Source organism: Dama dama, chromosome 19, assembly GCF_033118175.1.
Source record: "Dama dama isolate Ldn47 chromosome 19, ASM3311817v1, whole genome shotgun sequence".
Lineage (NCBI taxonomy): Eukaryota > Metazoa > Chordata > Mammalia > Artiodactyla > Cervidae > Dama > Dama dama.
In genome coordinates this window covers 52,621,445-52,638,850 of record NC_083699.1, presented here as the reverse complement: position 1 = coordinate 52,638,850, position 17,406 = coordinate 52,621,445, and the positions used below count along the sequence as shown (strand labels likewise).

Below are 17,406 nucleotides of genomic sequence, written 5' to 3'. Positions count from 1 at the left end.
TTACATTTCTTTGATTACTAATGAAATTAAGCACCATTTCATGTTCAGAAACCATTTGGATACCCTCTTAAAAATGTCTGTTCAAGTTCCTTACCCACTGATATATTAGATTATACTTTTTCTCATTGACTTGTAGAGTTTTTTTAATGTTCAGGATGACTTTCCTCTTTCATTCATTTTTGCTCTGGTCTTTAGTATTCCTTTCCTTCCACTCTCTGTGACATTATTTTACTATTCTTTTTTTAAGTTTTAGAGATAGATAAGTTATTAATTTTCCAGTCTCTCTTCTTTAATAATATACACACTGTATACTATCAATTTCCCTTTAAAAACAATTCTAGCTGCATTTCACATGTTTTATTAGGAGATATTTTTATTATACTTCAATTCCAAACTATTTTCCTGTTTCTTTTGTGATTATTTTTTTCATTCCAAAATGGGTCAAAATATATCTATTAATGTCTAGACATGTGGGCATCTTTTAGTTATGTTTTTCTTATACTTATTTCTGGCTTAATCAGACTGCTGTCATAGATTATATTTTAAATAACTTAAATCCTTTAAGATATTTTGTTTCAGCATACAGATTTTTTTTTATAAATGTTTCATATGTAACTAAAAAGAATATATATCCTGCTTATCTTTGGTAATTATTCTACACATATCCATTAGGTCAAATTTGCTAATTGTATTAGTCATATCTTCTATATCACTACTAATTTGGGATATAGATGATAATCTGTATGTTTTCCCACATACTGTACAAGAGGTGTTAAAGTCTCACAAACTGAAAGACAAGAGCTCCTAGATTAAAAGCATCTACTGAGTACCCGGCTCAATGTTACAAAACAAACCCAACACAAAGATACATCAGTGATAGTTCACAATACTCAGGAAGAAAAGGAAGTCTTAAAACCTCTCAGAAAAAATTTTTAAAATTTATACAAAGAATGAAGGATAAGCATGGTACTGATTGGAAAAGGTTTTATTCTGGCTTTGTGTGATATTACATGTTAATAAAACTGATGGTTTCTTGTGGGAAAAAAAAAAAAGCATGGTACTGGATTTCTCAGTAGTAATGAGAAAAATAAAGTACTATCTTAAAAACTCTAAAAGTATTTAGATTTTGTTAGCATTAGAATAGTATTTAGATTTAGATTTTCTTGACTTTTGTACCTGGAAAATCTATGAAATAATTGCAAGGCATTTTCAGAGATGCTAATTTTTGAAAAATTTATACCCATTATAGCCTATCCGCTTAAATAAGGTAGAACTTCCTGGAAGATATCCCCACTGAAACTGGAAAGTAGAGAAATACATGTGATTACAAAAAAGGGGGCTCTGATGCAAGCAAACAGCAATGGGAATGAATGATACTAATAAAAAGAGATTTTTAAGATAACAGCTGCCAGCATAGATAGACTAAATTGGAACAACCCAGGAGACTTGAGGAGAAACTTCAAGAAAATGAATTTGGCAGAACAGCAAATGTGTTGAAACATACTGGATGGAAATTTACAGAAGTGGGAAGAAGCTGGAGATAAATCAGTGATAAGTTCATAGAAAATCAAGCCATCAACGAAAAGACATTTATTAATTTCAGAGAAAACAAAAAGTTATTTAGAAAGTAAAAATAATTATACCACATGGCTCATTGATAATGGCCCTTATACATCATAATAGGGTAACACTGAGTACAGAATTAAGCAAAATTAGGACATAAACATATCTGGAGAATGGATAATCAGAGCATAAAGAAAAACTAAGGAGGGTAGAGGAGGAAATTGGGTAGGGTGAGTAAAGAATATAAAAAAGAGCTTTATTTTCCATAATAAAGTCAATATATAATGTGTAAAACTAAAAACTTAAGTAACTGTATTTAGAGATATCACTAAGTCAAATTTTAAAAAGCTGTAAGACTTTGGAAAGTAGGGGACAAAGAAATGCTATTTTTTGTAATTAGCATTGACTACTTACATGTGTGTATAGTTAACAACTACAAAAACTGGATTTTTAAAATTCTATCCTAAATGTGGTGAGCAAAAATTTAAGAATGTTTTCATTCTACAAAATATTCAAATTATTCTACCAAAATAATCTAAAATCACTCCTACACTTAAGTACTTCTTTTGGAAAAAAAAAAATAAACTGCTATACATGAGTTTGTTCTAAATAAGTATTACCCTCCTTTAATGTATTTAACAACTATTTATTAAACACTTTTGCACTTCCTCAACATTGTTTGGAATCTCAAGAACTTAACTATTTCAGATACTTACCAAGATGCTGATTTCTGAGTAATATAGCGAATCTTGGTCAGCAAAAGCTCCAGCAGATACCCTCGGTGAGAGTCTCCCAGCATATGTAACTCATCCACAACCACCATTCCTAAAGAGATTTTTCCAGATACTAGGTTTTATAGAATCTCACAATTCTAAGAATTTTGAAGGACTGAGTATCATAATCTTGTACTATAAACAATTGTTATTACAGTACATTGCAGGTAATACAAATTTCAAATGCTTGTTAGCTGGCAACCTTGTAAAATATATGTACAAAGAAAATCAAAGACATCCTTGAAAATTGTTCAGTGGATTGACTTTTCTACGGGGAAAACAACCAGGGCAACCATGCTGATGTTAGCAAGTGCACAGGAAAACAGAATCAGATCAAGAAGCAATAAATGATTTTAAGGGGGTGTTTTTGTTTGATTATGGTAGACTAGTGACTCACCCTACTATAAAACATAAATATAATAATTCTCTTCTCCTCTACTTGGAGAAACTAATCTATGTACTTGGAATAATGCTCAAGAATTACCAAAAATCTAGTTATCAACCAATGCCTCATTTAGTTAAACATTTTAATTTACATGTGCACTGGTGTCCTCTGACCCAGTCCAAATACCCCTACGAAAATACAGATCTTTCAGACTATTTCCTAATGATACATGATGTTCTTCTTCCTCATCAGTAAGCTATTTCAAAATCATATTGTATGATAAGTTATTTCAGAATTCATTCATTCATCCAAAAAATATTTATTCTATCTAGTGTGCCAGGCACTGTGCTAAGTGTACTGGATATAACACTTAACCTAATACAACACAATCTGACAATTCTGATACAAACTGATGAATGTGATTCCTCTCACTAAGCCTGACAGAGCAAAGCCCATGTCTAATTAATTTTTTATTTGACTCCCCACCTCTATCCCACCCTAATTTTACCATTTAAGTTCACCAAGATAACATGAATAACTAACTGATATTCTTGCAGTTTCCACCGCTGTTAAAACCATTCTCTTCCTATTGCTACCTCTACATGGTGAGCTTTCCCAAGTGGTTAAAAAAAAAAAAAAGAGGATTAAGACAGAACAGTTCCAAGCTCAAATACAGTGCTAATTTCTATAGCTCCCTAGCCTGCTAAATAGTAGTCTCTGGGTCCAGGCCTGATCTAGATATCCTAGTACCAGAATATGATAATGAATACATATACACTAATTGCAGAGATGGAAGATTATTCCCTTCTATTCCCGGTAAACTTTATCAGGAAAGAAGCAATGAGAAATGTCTTGAGGACTCAAAGATAATCTTTATGTTTTGTAAAGTGCAAACATACAAATAAGTAGAGTAACATCAGCAGGATGCAAAACTTAAAATTTTTAACAGAGTTCCTAACATTATAGATGCCACTTCTTACCTCCAGAAGATGACATACATTAGAATAAAACATAAAATATACAGAAATCATAATAGCTCCACTCCATTCTATCAAAAATAGAGAAAGTATACACTTATTTCCTTATTTACTTACCTAAAAGATCCATCTTATTTTCCTCTATGAGGCGATTGATCAGACCATTGGCTCTCTCAATTGTGCAGACAGCAATATCCAAAGAAGAGAAATGCCTTGTTGGAGAGGTACTGCCCATATAACCATCTACTTTTATTCCTACTTCCTGAAATAGACTCTGATTTGAGTAAAACGGAAAAATAAGAGTTGAGAATTTATGGATATTGAATTGGTTCTTTCCCCAGGCATAGATATAAATATCAAAAGACATTTATCAGACAACTGTTGCTTATTCCTGGTCAAGGCACATTGGTTCTTTTTAGAATCAAACACTAAAAATAAGATTTAGAATTGACAAAACTCAGGAGAGATTTTCTTTTAAAGCAGAGTTGAATAAAATGGCATACTTAATGAGTTCTATGAGCTCCTTATAGAAGAAAGAGCCTTACAGAAGAAAACAAAAATTACCTTAAGCACTAACATTTTTTATCTAATCAACAAGCAAGAAACTAGTTCTTTAACACTAATGTAATAATATGTTCAGAAACAAATTTTTTATATTTCATGAGGAAAATATTTTCATTTTCTAAAAACTAGTTTTTTTATATAACAAAAGAAAGGATTTCAAAACTCAAATGCAGTGGGTGGTTTTTTGTTTTGTTTTTTTTTAGTTTAACTTTTAACTAACATACCTTCTCAATAAAAAGGATCCTTACATCATTTTCCTACTTTGGTCTAAGTTGAAAAGATGTTACCATGCAGAACCAGCTTTGTTGGCTATTTGGTCTCTGAAATAACGTTAAAAAAATTTACAGAACCATTGAATTTTAGAGCTAGTCATTCAGTAAAATGTTTCTGAGTATTTATTGAGTTAACCCATAGTTTCGTTTTACCAATGAAAAAGTTGAATCCAGCAGATTACAACGTGTCTGGCCTGAAGACACAATTAGTGGCAAAACTGGGACTAGAACTCAGATTTTTTGGATTACCAGTACAATAATCTTGCCATTCCAAAAGCACATTTTTTCACTGCAGAAATCAGAATAAACTTTATTCTATTTAATGAAGTATTATACTTGTAAAATGCCTTAAAGACCATGTATCACACAAATGTATACTGTTACCATTCATTTTTGCAGAATAGCAGAACAGAACACACAACTGGAGCTGTACATGCGCATCAGTGGATGTTGTTCTTCATCCTCTAATGTTCCCAAATGTTCCCAATTAGGTAGGGATATGCTTCCTCAAACATACTTCCTTTTCATGCTTCAGCTTAGTCCTACTCTTCACTTAAGATGTTGATTCTTAATCTGTACATTTATATGCTAATTAAAGCACTCTATTTTCTAAGGAACATTTGTAAATTTTTATATAGTTTTCACCAATTACTCTTGATTTAACTGTCCTTTCTCTTCTATGCAGTAATTTTAAAGTTTCCTCTCATAAATGGTCAATTTTTAAAGCTACACTGGTCGTGTTTAGTTGCTAAGTCATGTACCACTCTCTTGTAACCCCATGGATTGAGATGTAATAAAAGAAATTTTATTTTCCAATTGCTTTTATAATTCTATTTCAAATGAATAAAGCCAAAGCTGCCAATAATAGGCCTTTCACAATTTCAAACTTCATAAAAAAAAAAAAAAAATTACCTGGAGATAGTATTTCTTCTCTTTAGCCACAGAGACAAAGGGCAGAATAAAAAGAGCTTTCTTCCGCATTTCCAATACCCGTTTCAAAATAAGTAGCTCAGCAACCAGAGTCTTCCCAGCACTTGTAGGAGCTAAAAGATGTTATTCCACAAGATCATCACAAAAATAAGTAATATTTGATACAGTGCATTAATAAATGCTTTAAATCATACCCAGTGACTAAATAGCTCAAGGTTAACTGGACAACAACAACAAACTATCATTACGGCTTCCCTGGTGGCTCAGTGGTAAAGGACCTGCCCACCAATACAGGAGATGTGGGTTTGATCCCTGGGTTGGGAAGATCCCCTGGAGGAGGGAATGGCAACCCACTCCAGTATTTTACCTGGGAAATCCCATGGAGAGAGGAGACTGGAGGACTAGTCCATGGGGTCGCAAGAGTAGAACACAACTTTAGCAACTAAACCGCCACCACCTATCATTTGAAACCTTTATAACTCTGAAATGCCTAACTTTAAACCAGCTTTCTAAATACTCTCCCAGTGAAAATAGAGACAAAGAAATCTTTATATTAGCAATAAATGGTGAATATTACTGAGTACCTAGCTTATACCTAAAGATCCTTTAAGTACTGAATAGTTAAAAACCCTGCTGTGAAGGAATAAACACTTTAAATACATTGTGATAGAAGCTATGATAAATGTTGAAGGACAAGAACTATAAGGAGTTATGGAAAGGAAACAGAACTTCAAAGGAGCAAAAAAGGGAAAAAGAAAGAAATCTCAAGAAGAAAAAACAGCATGTGTAAAGGTCTAAAGGAAAGTCAGGTATATTCAGAAAATGGCAGTTGAATGTCTGAAACAAAAAGTACAAGTAGGCAGGTTTAGTCAGTCAGGCGTGTCTGACTCTTGCGACCCCATGGACTGGAGCCCTGCCAGGCTCCTCTGTCCATGGGATTTCCGAGGCAAGAATACTGGAGTAGGTTACCACAAGTAGGAGAGCAAAAGAGACATGAAAGCGCCACAAGAAAAAAGTTTTATAATCATACCACGTAAGAAATTTATCCTGAAAGCAATGGAGAGTGATTAGTGAGTTAGGTGAACGTGAAAAGGAGTGACAAATTCATAATTGTACTTTACAGAGCTCACTTTGGCTGCAGAAGCAAAGGAAGAGCAGAAAGAAAAGATTAACTAGTTACAAAGCTATTGCATAAACTAGAAGGTGATAGTAAACTAGGTAATGCACCCAAGAACAAACAGAATCAAGATATTTGAGGTAACAGACACTGGACCTGGTGATAAATTTATGCGAGTTGGTGACCACAGTTATGAATGACACCCAAGTATTTAAGCAATTGAAATTGTCAGGGCATTCTACAACTACCACTAACTGCCACCAGCAGTTACCAGTACTTCCTATGTGCCAAAAACTTTTCTAAGTCCACAACCAGGCACTCATGCTTCCGCTATGCACTCTCACTCCCTCTCTTTCTTCTCCTCCTCTCTCTCAAGTAATCTGCAAGGTTACACGGCCAGTAAACAGCCTGAAGTTGTATCTTGCTCAGTCACCAAGTCGTGTCACACTCTTCGGGATCTCATGAACTGCAACACACCAGGCTTCCCTGTCCTTCACTATCTCCTGGAGTTTATTCATACTCATCATATCCACTGAGAATTTATATCTATTGATAGTAAATTTCCTAGCTATTTTTGTCAGCCATAATGAAAAATCTGGATAACTCACAACTTCAGAGAAAACTGATACAAACCAAGTACATCTTACCAAGTGATTAGATTCTAAAGTCAGTATTCTAAAGACAGATGATTAAAAGTTTTATAAGTCAAAATTACTCTTGAAAGCCCATATAACCTTTCATAAAGTACATTATTACATAGGGTTTTATGTATATACTCGAACATGAGGTCAACTTATAAACAGATATGTATTGTAAAATGTTCACACACTGAAAGGCAACTGAGATCAACTGTGGGAAGAACAGGTTTACATCTCATACTGCATGCTCACACTGGGATGAATGTATGTTGAGAGGAAAGGCAAGCAGATAACTCTCCTTAAACTGCAGGGATTTTGCCTTTCCCCACCCCACCATATAATGGGATTTTCATAACTTAGGTATGCATATGATGAAACTCTGCTTTTCATATATTTTAAGACTTTCTCTACTTATAAATTTCATCTGCCTTACCTCAGTAGAGCATTCTTTACATTCATAATGTCTTAAAAATGGTACAGAAATTAATTTGCACAAACTAGAATACCTGAATACACTAAATTCTTTCCTTCCAGGACTTGTCCAAGCAAAAGGCACTCTGCCTGCCATTCAAACATCTTTTTTACACCAAAACTGTGATATTTCTCCAGAACCGCTGTAGGAAGTCCCCAATTTGCCAACAGCAGCTTGTCTATTTGATCATCAGGTAACGTCTGCTTGCATTCCCCTTTTGCGGAAAACAACAAAAAACAAACAAACAAAAAAACAAGAAAAAAAAAGGGAAGGACATAGTTAGTTTTAACATAAGACTTCAGTAATTAGCCTTCCACTGAGTTTAGGAATTCCTTACGTGTTATATATAGCCTGCCATAAAACACATCCAATATAAGTATCTGTAAGGAGTAGTACTGGGCACTATTAGGCGTGAATCCCTTACAGGTGATGAGATTTGGCCAACTAGTAAGTTGTTTCTCTAAATAAATGTCGAAAGAATAAAAACCCAGAAACCACTTGAAGACTAACACCAGGTCTCTGAACACGGACTAACAGCTCTTCCTTGTCAACAGAAAGTGACATGCCGCTCAGGGCCGGGGTCACAAACTGAGAAAGGGAGTAGGAGCTGAGCGGGCCCTGCAAACGAGCGAGCTCCGCGCCGAAAGGACACCTCGCGACTAGTAGCCCGGCTGAGCTGCCCACGGAGTGCCTGGGAGTACCTGTAGCTCCGGCCGGCCGGCGCCCGCGATCCTTCAAGCTGCGTCCCAGGCCCGGAGGTGGACTCAGCACCGGCCCGGAAAGCAGCAAGGGGCTGTCACTGCCGTCAACGCCGCTTCCCGAAGAGGAGTCTAAGCCTGATGCTGAACGTCGCTGTTTCCCACTCCAGCGCGTTATATTCATCGCGAAATCTTCTCCACCATTCAGGGAAACGCAGAGTCCCAGCGTCCTCCCGCTCGGGAAAAACTGACCCTGGCGACAAATGCGGCCGCCATCTTCCCGCCACGGTTTTAAAACGCACGCCTCCCAGCCCGCCCCGGGACCATAGAGTTTCCAGTGGCGAGAGTAACCCGAGGACCATAAACTCTTGGGGAAGGAGCGGCTCTCGCTAGGTTTAGACCTCCTGCGTCTCTCTTGATGGTTCGTGTAATAGAAACAGAGTTGGACCTAGATTAAACCGGGGAAAAAACAGGCTCAGTATATATAATCTCCAACTATAATCATACTGGCTTAAAATTTTTACTTTTCTTTTTGTCCATTTCTAGTTTAAATAGCAAGGTTACGCTAACTTCATAAAATGAACTGCCCATAATAGGTAGATTAGAGACGTAGTTCTATTTAACATATTGGTATTTTAAAAATAATTATTACAGGTTGTATGTGCGAAGAGCTGACTCATTGGAAAACACCCTGATGCAGGATAAGGAGTCAACAAAAGATGAGATGATTAGATGGCATCATCGACTAATTTGAGCAAACTCCAGGGGATAGTGAAGGGCAGGGAAGGCTGGTATGCTGTAGTTCATGGGGTGGCAAGGATTTCATGGGGTGGGACACGATCTGGCCACTGAACAACAATATGTGCAAAACATTATACCAGTAAATTTTAGGATTAGAATGGAGTGCAATTTACTCTCTCCTGGTGTATGATTGTAGGGCAGAGGCTATTTCTGTACACAATTTCTACTTTAGTCATTATACACTGTAAGGAATATATGGTGGCGAGTTCGGTACTGCCACAGATAGGCTTCTTAGGTAGTAGAACGCTGCACGGAAGGGGCTGTGGATGTGCCAGAGTGATCATTCGGAACCAAGAGCTTATTAGTGGATCGATGCTTTACCTTTTGGTAAGGTAGAATCAAGCGAGCTCTGGACTTAAGCTGATACCTGCTATTCACCTAATTGCACAATTCGTTTCACCATGCAAATCTAGTTAGGCCTGCCCTGAAGAGACGATGCTTTCCTATAGCTCTAAAAATCCCAAAAGGACAAGTCAAACAACAGCAAAGCCTCTAATACAAGCCTGGGAAATAGGAGAATCAGTTCTATGAAACCTATCTTGTTAAAAAAAAATTTTTTTAGACAATATTCTAAAATTCCACACGATGGAGTCATTACTCCATGAAAGAAACATTTTTCTTAGTTACCTTTTATGCTTTCATTCATTTACTCAACTAGTTATTGAGCATCTACTATTGAGTCTACTGTGCTAGGCACTGGGTATATACAGGAAAATGGCAAGAAATGGTTCCTGCTCTCAAAGAGAAAGAGACTAAAGGAGACAGATATTAAACTAATAGATCGCCAGTCCAGGTTGGATGCATGAGACAAGTGCTCAGGGCTGGTGCACTGGGATGACCCAGAGGGATGGGATGGGGAGGGAGGTGGGAAGGGGTTTCAGGATGGGGAACATATGTAAATCCATGGCTGATTCATGTCAATGTATGGCAAAAACCACTACAATATTGTAAAGTAATTAGTCTCCAACTAATAAAAATAATTGGGAAGAAAAAAATAAACTAATTGAAAAATTAATTGATAATTTTAAATTGTACTAACACTCCGGAGGAAAAAAAAAGTACTATCAAATAAAAGGGATCCTAATTTAGATGTTAATTCTGTTGTGAAAGATTGAAGGTGGGAGGAGAAGGGGACAACAGAGGATGAGATGGTTGGATGGCATCACCGACTCGATGGACATGAGTTTGAATAAGCTCCGGGAGTTGGTGATGGACAGGGAAGCCTGGTGTACTGCAGTCCATGGGGTCACAAAAAGTTGGACACAACTGAGCGACTGAACTGAACTGAATTTAGATGTAGTCATGGAGGATCTTTCTGAAATGCAGTGTAGCATAGGGGTCCAGAGTGTAACTCTGAAGCCAGCCAGTCTGTGTTTGAAGACTTAGTAGCTGTGTGATCCTTGCTTAACTCCTTGAGCTTCCTTTTCCTCGTCTATATAATGAAGATGGGGCTTCCCTGGTGGCTCAGAAGGTAAAGCATCTGCCTGCAACGTGGGAGACCCAGGTTTGATCCCTGGGTCAGGAAGATTCCCTGGAGAAGAGAATGGCAACCCATTCTAGTACTCTTGCCTGGAAAATCCCATGGACAGAGGAGGCTGGTAGGTTACAGTCCCCTGTCACAAAGAGTTACAAAGAGTCGGACACGACTGAGAGACTTCTTTCTTCACTTTCTTTCTTTATGATGGAGATAATGAGAATAACAACTATTAATATTTGGTTATTATGAGCACTAAGTTAATATGTCTTATGGCAGAAAGTAAAGATTAACTAAAAAGCCTCTTGATGAAAGTGAAAGAGGAGAGTGAAAAAGTTGGCTTAAAGCTCAGCATTCAGAAAACTAAGATCATGGCATCTGGTCCCATCACTTCATGGGAAATAGATGGGAAGACAGTGGAAACAGTGTCAGACTTTATTTGGGGGGGCTCCAAATTCACTGCAGATGGTGATTGCAGCCATGAAATTAAAAGACGCTTACTCCTTGGAAGGAAAGTTGTGACCAACCTAGATAGCATATTAAAAAGCAGACATTACTTTGCCAACAAAGGTCCGTCTGGTCAAGGCTATGGTTTTTCCAGTGGTCATGTATGGATGTGAGAGTTGGACTGTGAGGAAAGCTGAGCACCAAAAAATTGATGCTTTTGAACTGTGGTGTTGGACAAGACTCTTGAGAGTCCCTTGGACTGCAAGGAGATCCAACCAGCCCATCCTAAAGGAGATCAGTCCTGGGTGTTCATTGGAAGAACTGATACTGAAGCTGAAACTCCAATACTTTGGCCACCTCATGGGAAGAATTGACTCATTGGAAAAGACCCTGATGCTGGGAGGGATTGGGGGCAGGAGGAGAAGGGGAAGACAGAGGATGAGATGGCTGGATGGCAACACCAACTCAATGGACATGAGTTTGCGTAAACTCTGGGAGTTGGTGACGGACAGGGAGGCCTGGCCTGCTGCGATTCATGGGGTCGCAAAGAGTCGGACACAACTGAGCGACTGAGCTGAACTGAACTGAAGTTAATAGGTGTAAAGTGCTTAGAACAGTCCTCACCACATACAAGTACTGTTGAGAGAAAATGCTATATAAATGTTCTAATATTGCTCCTAATATAAATCCAGCACCTTGATGTAAAAAGAATAAACAAAAGAAATCTGCCATAAAGTTATTCTATTCTTATTAGGTGAACTATGATCAACTGAGAAAAATAACTTGGAAGAACTTGAAAGGCTTGATTTGTGTCATCTTTCTGAAAAGCCTAAAGAATATTTTAAAGTTTATAGTTTATTTCAAACATTCAACATAAATTTCTAATTTAAAAAACTCTTAGAAAATTCAAAACAGAGGGGACGTATGTACACCTATGGTTAATTCATGTTATATGACAGAAATCAAACCAATATTGTAAAGCAATCATCAATCAATTAAAAGTAAATATTTTTAAAGCTCTTAGAAAATAGAAAAGAGAAGTTTACTTCTCAAAAATGTTAAATATTTTGTGTGCTGTTACCATAATAATTAATGCTAATTAATACACCTGAAGTATTTCCCCCCTGTCTTTTAACTGTGTCTGAGCTTGGATTCCGTGAATTTTATCTGTGGTAAATCTTCAAGGTCTGCATTAAAGCACTTGAAAAGTTTTTTGCATGTATTTCTGCCAGATACCTAGGAGACATATCAATTACGGCCCATTTTAAATATAGAGAAGGACATTGCAGTCCATATCAAGAAGGAGTTTGACAAGAAGTACAACCCCAGCTGGCACCACATGGTGGAAGTCATGTGACACGTGAAACCAAACACTTCATCTACTTCTACCTGAGCCAAGTGGCCATTCTCCTGTTCAAATCTGGTATAAAAATTGGACTGTGTCACACATCCAGTGATCCATCCAAAAACAAGAACTGCGGCCTAAATTCCAAATACCAGAGAGGAAAGTCTTCAACCTTGCCTAAGGGAAGACCTTGATTTTTGAACCTTTATTATGTTTTGACTTCCCTGGTAGCTCAGATGGTAAAGCGTCTGCCTATAATGCTGGAGACCCGGGTTTGATCCCTGGGTTGGGAAGATCCCCTGGAGAAGGAAATGGCAATCCACTCTAGTATTATTGCCTGGAAAATCCCATGGACTGAGGAGTCTGGTAGGCTACAGTCCATGGGGTCGCAAAGAGTCAGACATGACTGAGTGACTTCACTTTCATTATGTTTTGTACAGGGCAGGAGACAATGGCTTAATCCCCTGGGTAGGGAAGATCCCTTGAAGATTCCATGGACAGAGGAGCCTGGTGGGCTACAGTCCAAAAGTTCACAAAGAGTAGGACATAAGTGATCAACTAAGCACTAGCACTAGCGTAATGTTTGATATCCAGAGCCAAATTTGCACAGCTTCCACACTCACCATCTCAGTCTTCAGGACAGATATTTCTCAGCTCTCCTTTCTGAGGGGGCTATCCTTTTTGGGGTTTGGCTCTACATGGGGGATTTTAGATCTTACCCCAGGACCTGCTAGGAACCCCAGAGTCCTATCTCCCAGAACACATAATCTGTTGAAATCCACACTCCAGACCACCAGGGATCAGCAGACATCACTATGGAAAGTTTTGATTCTAATGCTTCACTTACTTCTCTACTTAGTTCTATGATTATTTGATATTTCTGTCTGATAAGGAATTCTCTGATTTTACCAGTTTAGTCTCTAATTTTAAAAGATGTTTTTTATATTTTATAAAAATATCCAGAATTTTAAGGAAACTATGCTGTCCTACAGTGGTTTGGACTGATACTGCTAAACACAGAAATAAGGGAAACTCGATAACAATTGGTATATTTTTAAAGATGTCATCTGATTATTTTAATAAGTTTGCACAAATAATGATGAGTAATTTATCTATTGAAATTGCCAAGGTTATATGAAAAATAATGAAATTCACACAAACTGGTGAATTAACTAAAACAGAATCTTCTAGACTGAATAAAGTCTGTGCTTCTCAGGGATGTAGCATACAACATAATAAATCTAATGAATATCACTGTATATTATATCCAAAAGTTGTTAAATGAGTAAATCTTAAGAGTTCTCCTTACAAGAAAATAAAACTTTTTCTATTTCTTTAAGTTTGCATTTACATGAGATGATGGATGTTTACTAAACTTATTGTGATAATCTTTTCATGGTGTTGTTGTTGTTCAGTCACTAAGTCTGATTCTTTGTGACCTCTTGGACTGTAGCATACCAGGCTTCCCTGTCCTTCACTATCTCCCAGAGTTTGTTCAAACTCAAGTTCATTGAGTTGGTGATGCTATCTCACCATCTTATCCTCTGTCCTCCCCTTCTCCTCCCATCCTCAATCTTTCCCAGTATCAGAATCTTTTCCAGTGAATTGGCTTTTCTCATCAGGTGCCCAAGGTATTGGAACTTATGCTGCTGCTGCTGCTAAGTCGCTTTAGTTATGTCTGACTCTGTGCGACCTCATAGACAGCAGCCCACCAGGCTCTGCCATCCCTGGGATTCTCCAGGCAAGAACACTGGAGTGGGACTTATGACTTAATTCCCTGCTTTCCATCTTACTCTTTGATTTCTCTAAATTTTTTTCTGTAATGTCAAAGAAAAGAGAGATAGTCTCAATTCACTTCAGTTCTCTGAGATTCAGTGATATAATCAGCAAAGTGGGGATAATCTCACATATTAGCAGAGGGGTTCCATAAAAATATGCACATATACACACTGGCACAGGGTTTAAAACCTAATGAGAAGCAATCAATAGGAGCAACTTTTTTTTTAATCTATAGTTCAGTTGTCCCAGGATCTTGTGTGTTACCTATCCTCCACCTCTATTTTATGTTTCAGGTTTTTTAAATTATACATTACTTGCTCTGTCCAAATACTATTCCTAGCACAGCCAAGAATTGCTAACCCTCCATTGGTCCCTCAAGCCCCTTCATCTTGTCTCACTCCTCTGCTCTTGGTCTGTCTCAGGTCAGAGTGCATCTCACTACTTTCTACTACCATCTTTGTGTCTCTCCTTCACCTTTCTCGGCCACCTTTCTTGTGGTTCCTTTTGCATCAGAGTCTCTGCCTCTGTCCTGGTCTCCTTTGGAAAAATGCTCAGATCTTCTTAGGCAAGAGCACACTCTCAGACCAGGTATGAATTAGAAATTGGAGAGAGGATTGAGCAGCACATGCAGTGAAATAATGAAAGTCTCTCTTGTGGAATATCTTGACACACAGGCAGCCTGGAAGACTTGGAAAGAGAGGGAGACTGAGAGCTATTTTTATTAATTTCTAGAAAAGTATAAGCTTTAAACAAAGACTCAAAATATATAAAACAAAAATAGGATTAAAAGGAGAAAGAAAAACATCTACCAACATAACAGAGCTTAATACAACTAAGAAACTGATAGAGCAAGCAGGCAAAATAATTATGATATAAAATTTTGAGTAATACAGTGAGTGAATAAGCCGTATTATGTGTAGCTTTTATATGTAATTCTGTACCCAAATAATAAAACACTCTCATTTCAAACATGCATGTAACAATGTAATATTTATAAAAATTAACTATAAATTAAGCCAAAGAGGAAGGTCAACAAACACCAAAGTAAATATATACTGATCTCATTCTCTGGCTGCAATGCAAGAAATGGAGAAATTTAAAAAAAAAAATTTTATTTCGTTTATTTTAATTTTTCTTTAATTCAAAGAAATAAAAATTTTAAAAGGGAATTCCCTGGTGATCCAGTGGTTAGGACTCAGTGTTTCCACTGCAGGAGTCAGGGAGTCAGGGGTTCATTCCCTGGTTAGAGAACTAAGATCCCGCAAGCCACTCAGCTGTGAAAAACACACACATATATACAATTGAAGAACTAGGAAAAAACATGCATCAATTTATTGTATCATAGAAGCCTTTGATTGTGTAGATCACAACAAACTGGAAAATTCTTCAACAGTTGGGAATACCAGACCACCTTCCCTGACTCCTGAGAAACCTGTATGCAGGTCAAGAAGCAACAGTTAGAACCAGACATGGAAGAATGACTGGTTCAAAATTGAGAAAAGAGTATGTCAAGGCTGTATATTGCCACCTTGCTTATTTAACTTACATGCAGAGTACATCTTATAAAATGCCAGGCAGGATGAGGCCAAGCTGGAATCAAGATTGCTGGGAGAAATATCAATAACCTCAGATATGCAGAAGACACCACCCTTATGGCAGAAAGCAAAGAGGAACTAAAGAGTCTTTTGATGAGTGTGAGAGTGGAGAGTGAAAAAGCTGGCTTAAAACTCAGCACTCAGAAAACTAAAATCATGGCATACAGTCCCATCACTTCATGGCAAATAGATGGAGAGAAAATGGAAACAGTGACAGACTTTATTTTGGGGGGCTCAAAAGTCACTGTGGATGGTGGCTGCAGCCATGAAATTAAAAGACACTTGCTCCTTGAAAGAAAAGCTGTAACAAAACTAGACAGTGTATTAAAAAGCAGAGACATCAGTTTGCTGATAAAGGTCTGTACAGTCAAAACTATGATTTTTCCAGTAATCATGTATGTGAGAGCTGGACCACAAAGAAGGCTAAGCGCTGAAGAATAGCTACTTTCAAACTGTGGTGCTAAAGAAGACTCTTGAGAATCCCTTGGACTGCAAGGAAATCAAACCAGTCAATCCTAAAGGAAATTAACCCTTAATATTCATTGGAAGGATTGATGCTGAAGCTGAAGCTCCAATACTTTGGCCACCTAATGCAAAGAGCAGATTCACTGGGAAAGACCTTGATTCTGGGAAAGATTGAAGGCAAAAGGAGAAGCGGGCAGCAGAGAATGAGATGGCTAGATGGCATCACCAACTCAATAGGCCTGAATGTGAGCAAACTCTGGGAGATTGTGGAGGACAGGGGAGCCTGGTGTAGTGCAGTCAATGGAGTTTGCACAGTCAGACAGGACTTAAAGATTGAACAACAACAATTTATGTTAAAAGATGACATGGGTCTTACATGAAAAAGATAAAAAGAGAAAAGAAGAAAAATGTACAGGAGCAAAAGCAGAATGAAGGAAATGAATTATAAGACTGTTGCGCTTCTCCATTAAATAAATATTGGTGCCTTTTTAGTAACAGTGGAAATGGTGAAAATGATCAGATTGTGCATTTATACTGAAAGTAGTTTGCTTATGGAGTCAATGTAGGGTGCAAAGGAAAGAGAGATCAGGGACAACCAAAAAAAGCCCCTTTGGCATAATTCAGCTGACCATAGCATTTCAATCTTACCATGTCTCCATAGCTGTTAACATTTTACATTAATTTCTTTACATTTAAACATTTCCATGCCCACAGAGGCCAAAAAAAAGTAACACAAATGAGTAAAGTGAAATGAATGGGGACTGTGAAAAACTCTTTATCGTTTTCTTCCTTGGACATTGTATGTGGCAAAACTCACCAATAGCTGACCCCTAGTAGCAACTGTTCACATCTTCTAGCGTAATAACAGAAAGCCAAAATTTTACCTGGGCCGATGATCATCCAAAACATGGAATATCTATGAGGGTTTGATCAGGAAGGTTTAACTGTATGAATGATATAGAATAAGAGACTTATTGCAGAGATTAGACCTTTAAAAACTGAGATGTGAGTGAAAACTGCTTTACTTCTGCTTCTGGAGGCCAAGGTCAGCAGTCCCTACAAGTCAGCAGGGCCAGTGGTTGGGAAGAAAGCCGGGATGTGAAACAGGGAA

At 37.5% G+C, this 17,406-nt stretch overlaps 1 protein-coding gene across 3 annotated transcripts in view; it reads right to left on the bottom strand.

Annotated features, from left to right (window-relative positions):
* The window catches only part of POLQ (DNA polymerase theta), a 106,851-nt gene extending 98,171 nt beyond the window's left edge, over positions 1-8,680 (bottom strand). The window contains exons 1-5 of one of the 3 annotated variants that reach the window (XM_061167063.1): positions 8,393-8,680; positions 7,726-7,905; positions 5,447-5,577; positions 3,816-3,972; positions 2,280-2,388 (exon numbers count right to left, since the gene is read on the bottom strand). In XM_061167063.1, the coding sequence (XP_061023046.1) occupies positions 2,280-2,388; positions 3,816-3,972; positions 5,447-5,577; positions 7,726-7,905; positions 8,393-8,573 (758 nt within the window). In that variant the 5' untranslated portion in view covers positions 8,574-8,680. Of the gene's footprint in view, positions 1-2,279; positions 2,389-3,815; positions 3,973-4,486; positions 5,416-5,446; positions 5,578-7,725; positions 7,906-8,392 lie in introns of those variants that run through there. The other 2 variants (XM_061167065.1, XM_061167064.1) reach the window with 2 other exon arrangements.
* Positions 8,681-17,406: the final 8,726 nt, after the last annotated feature.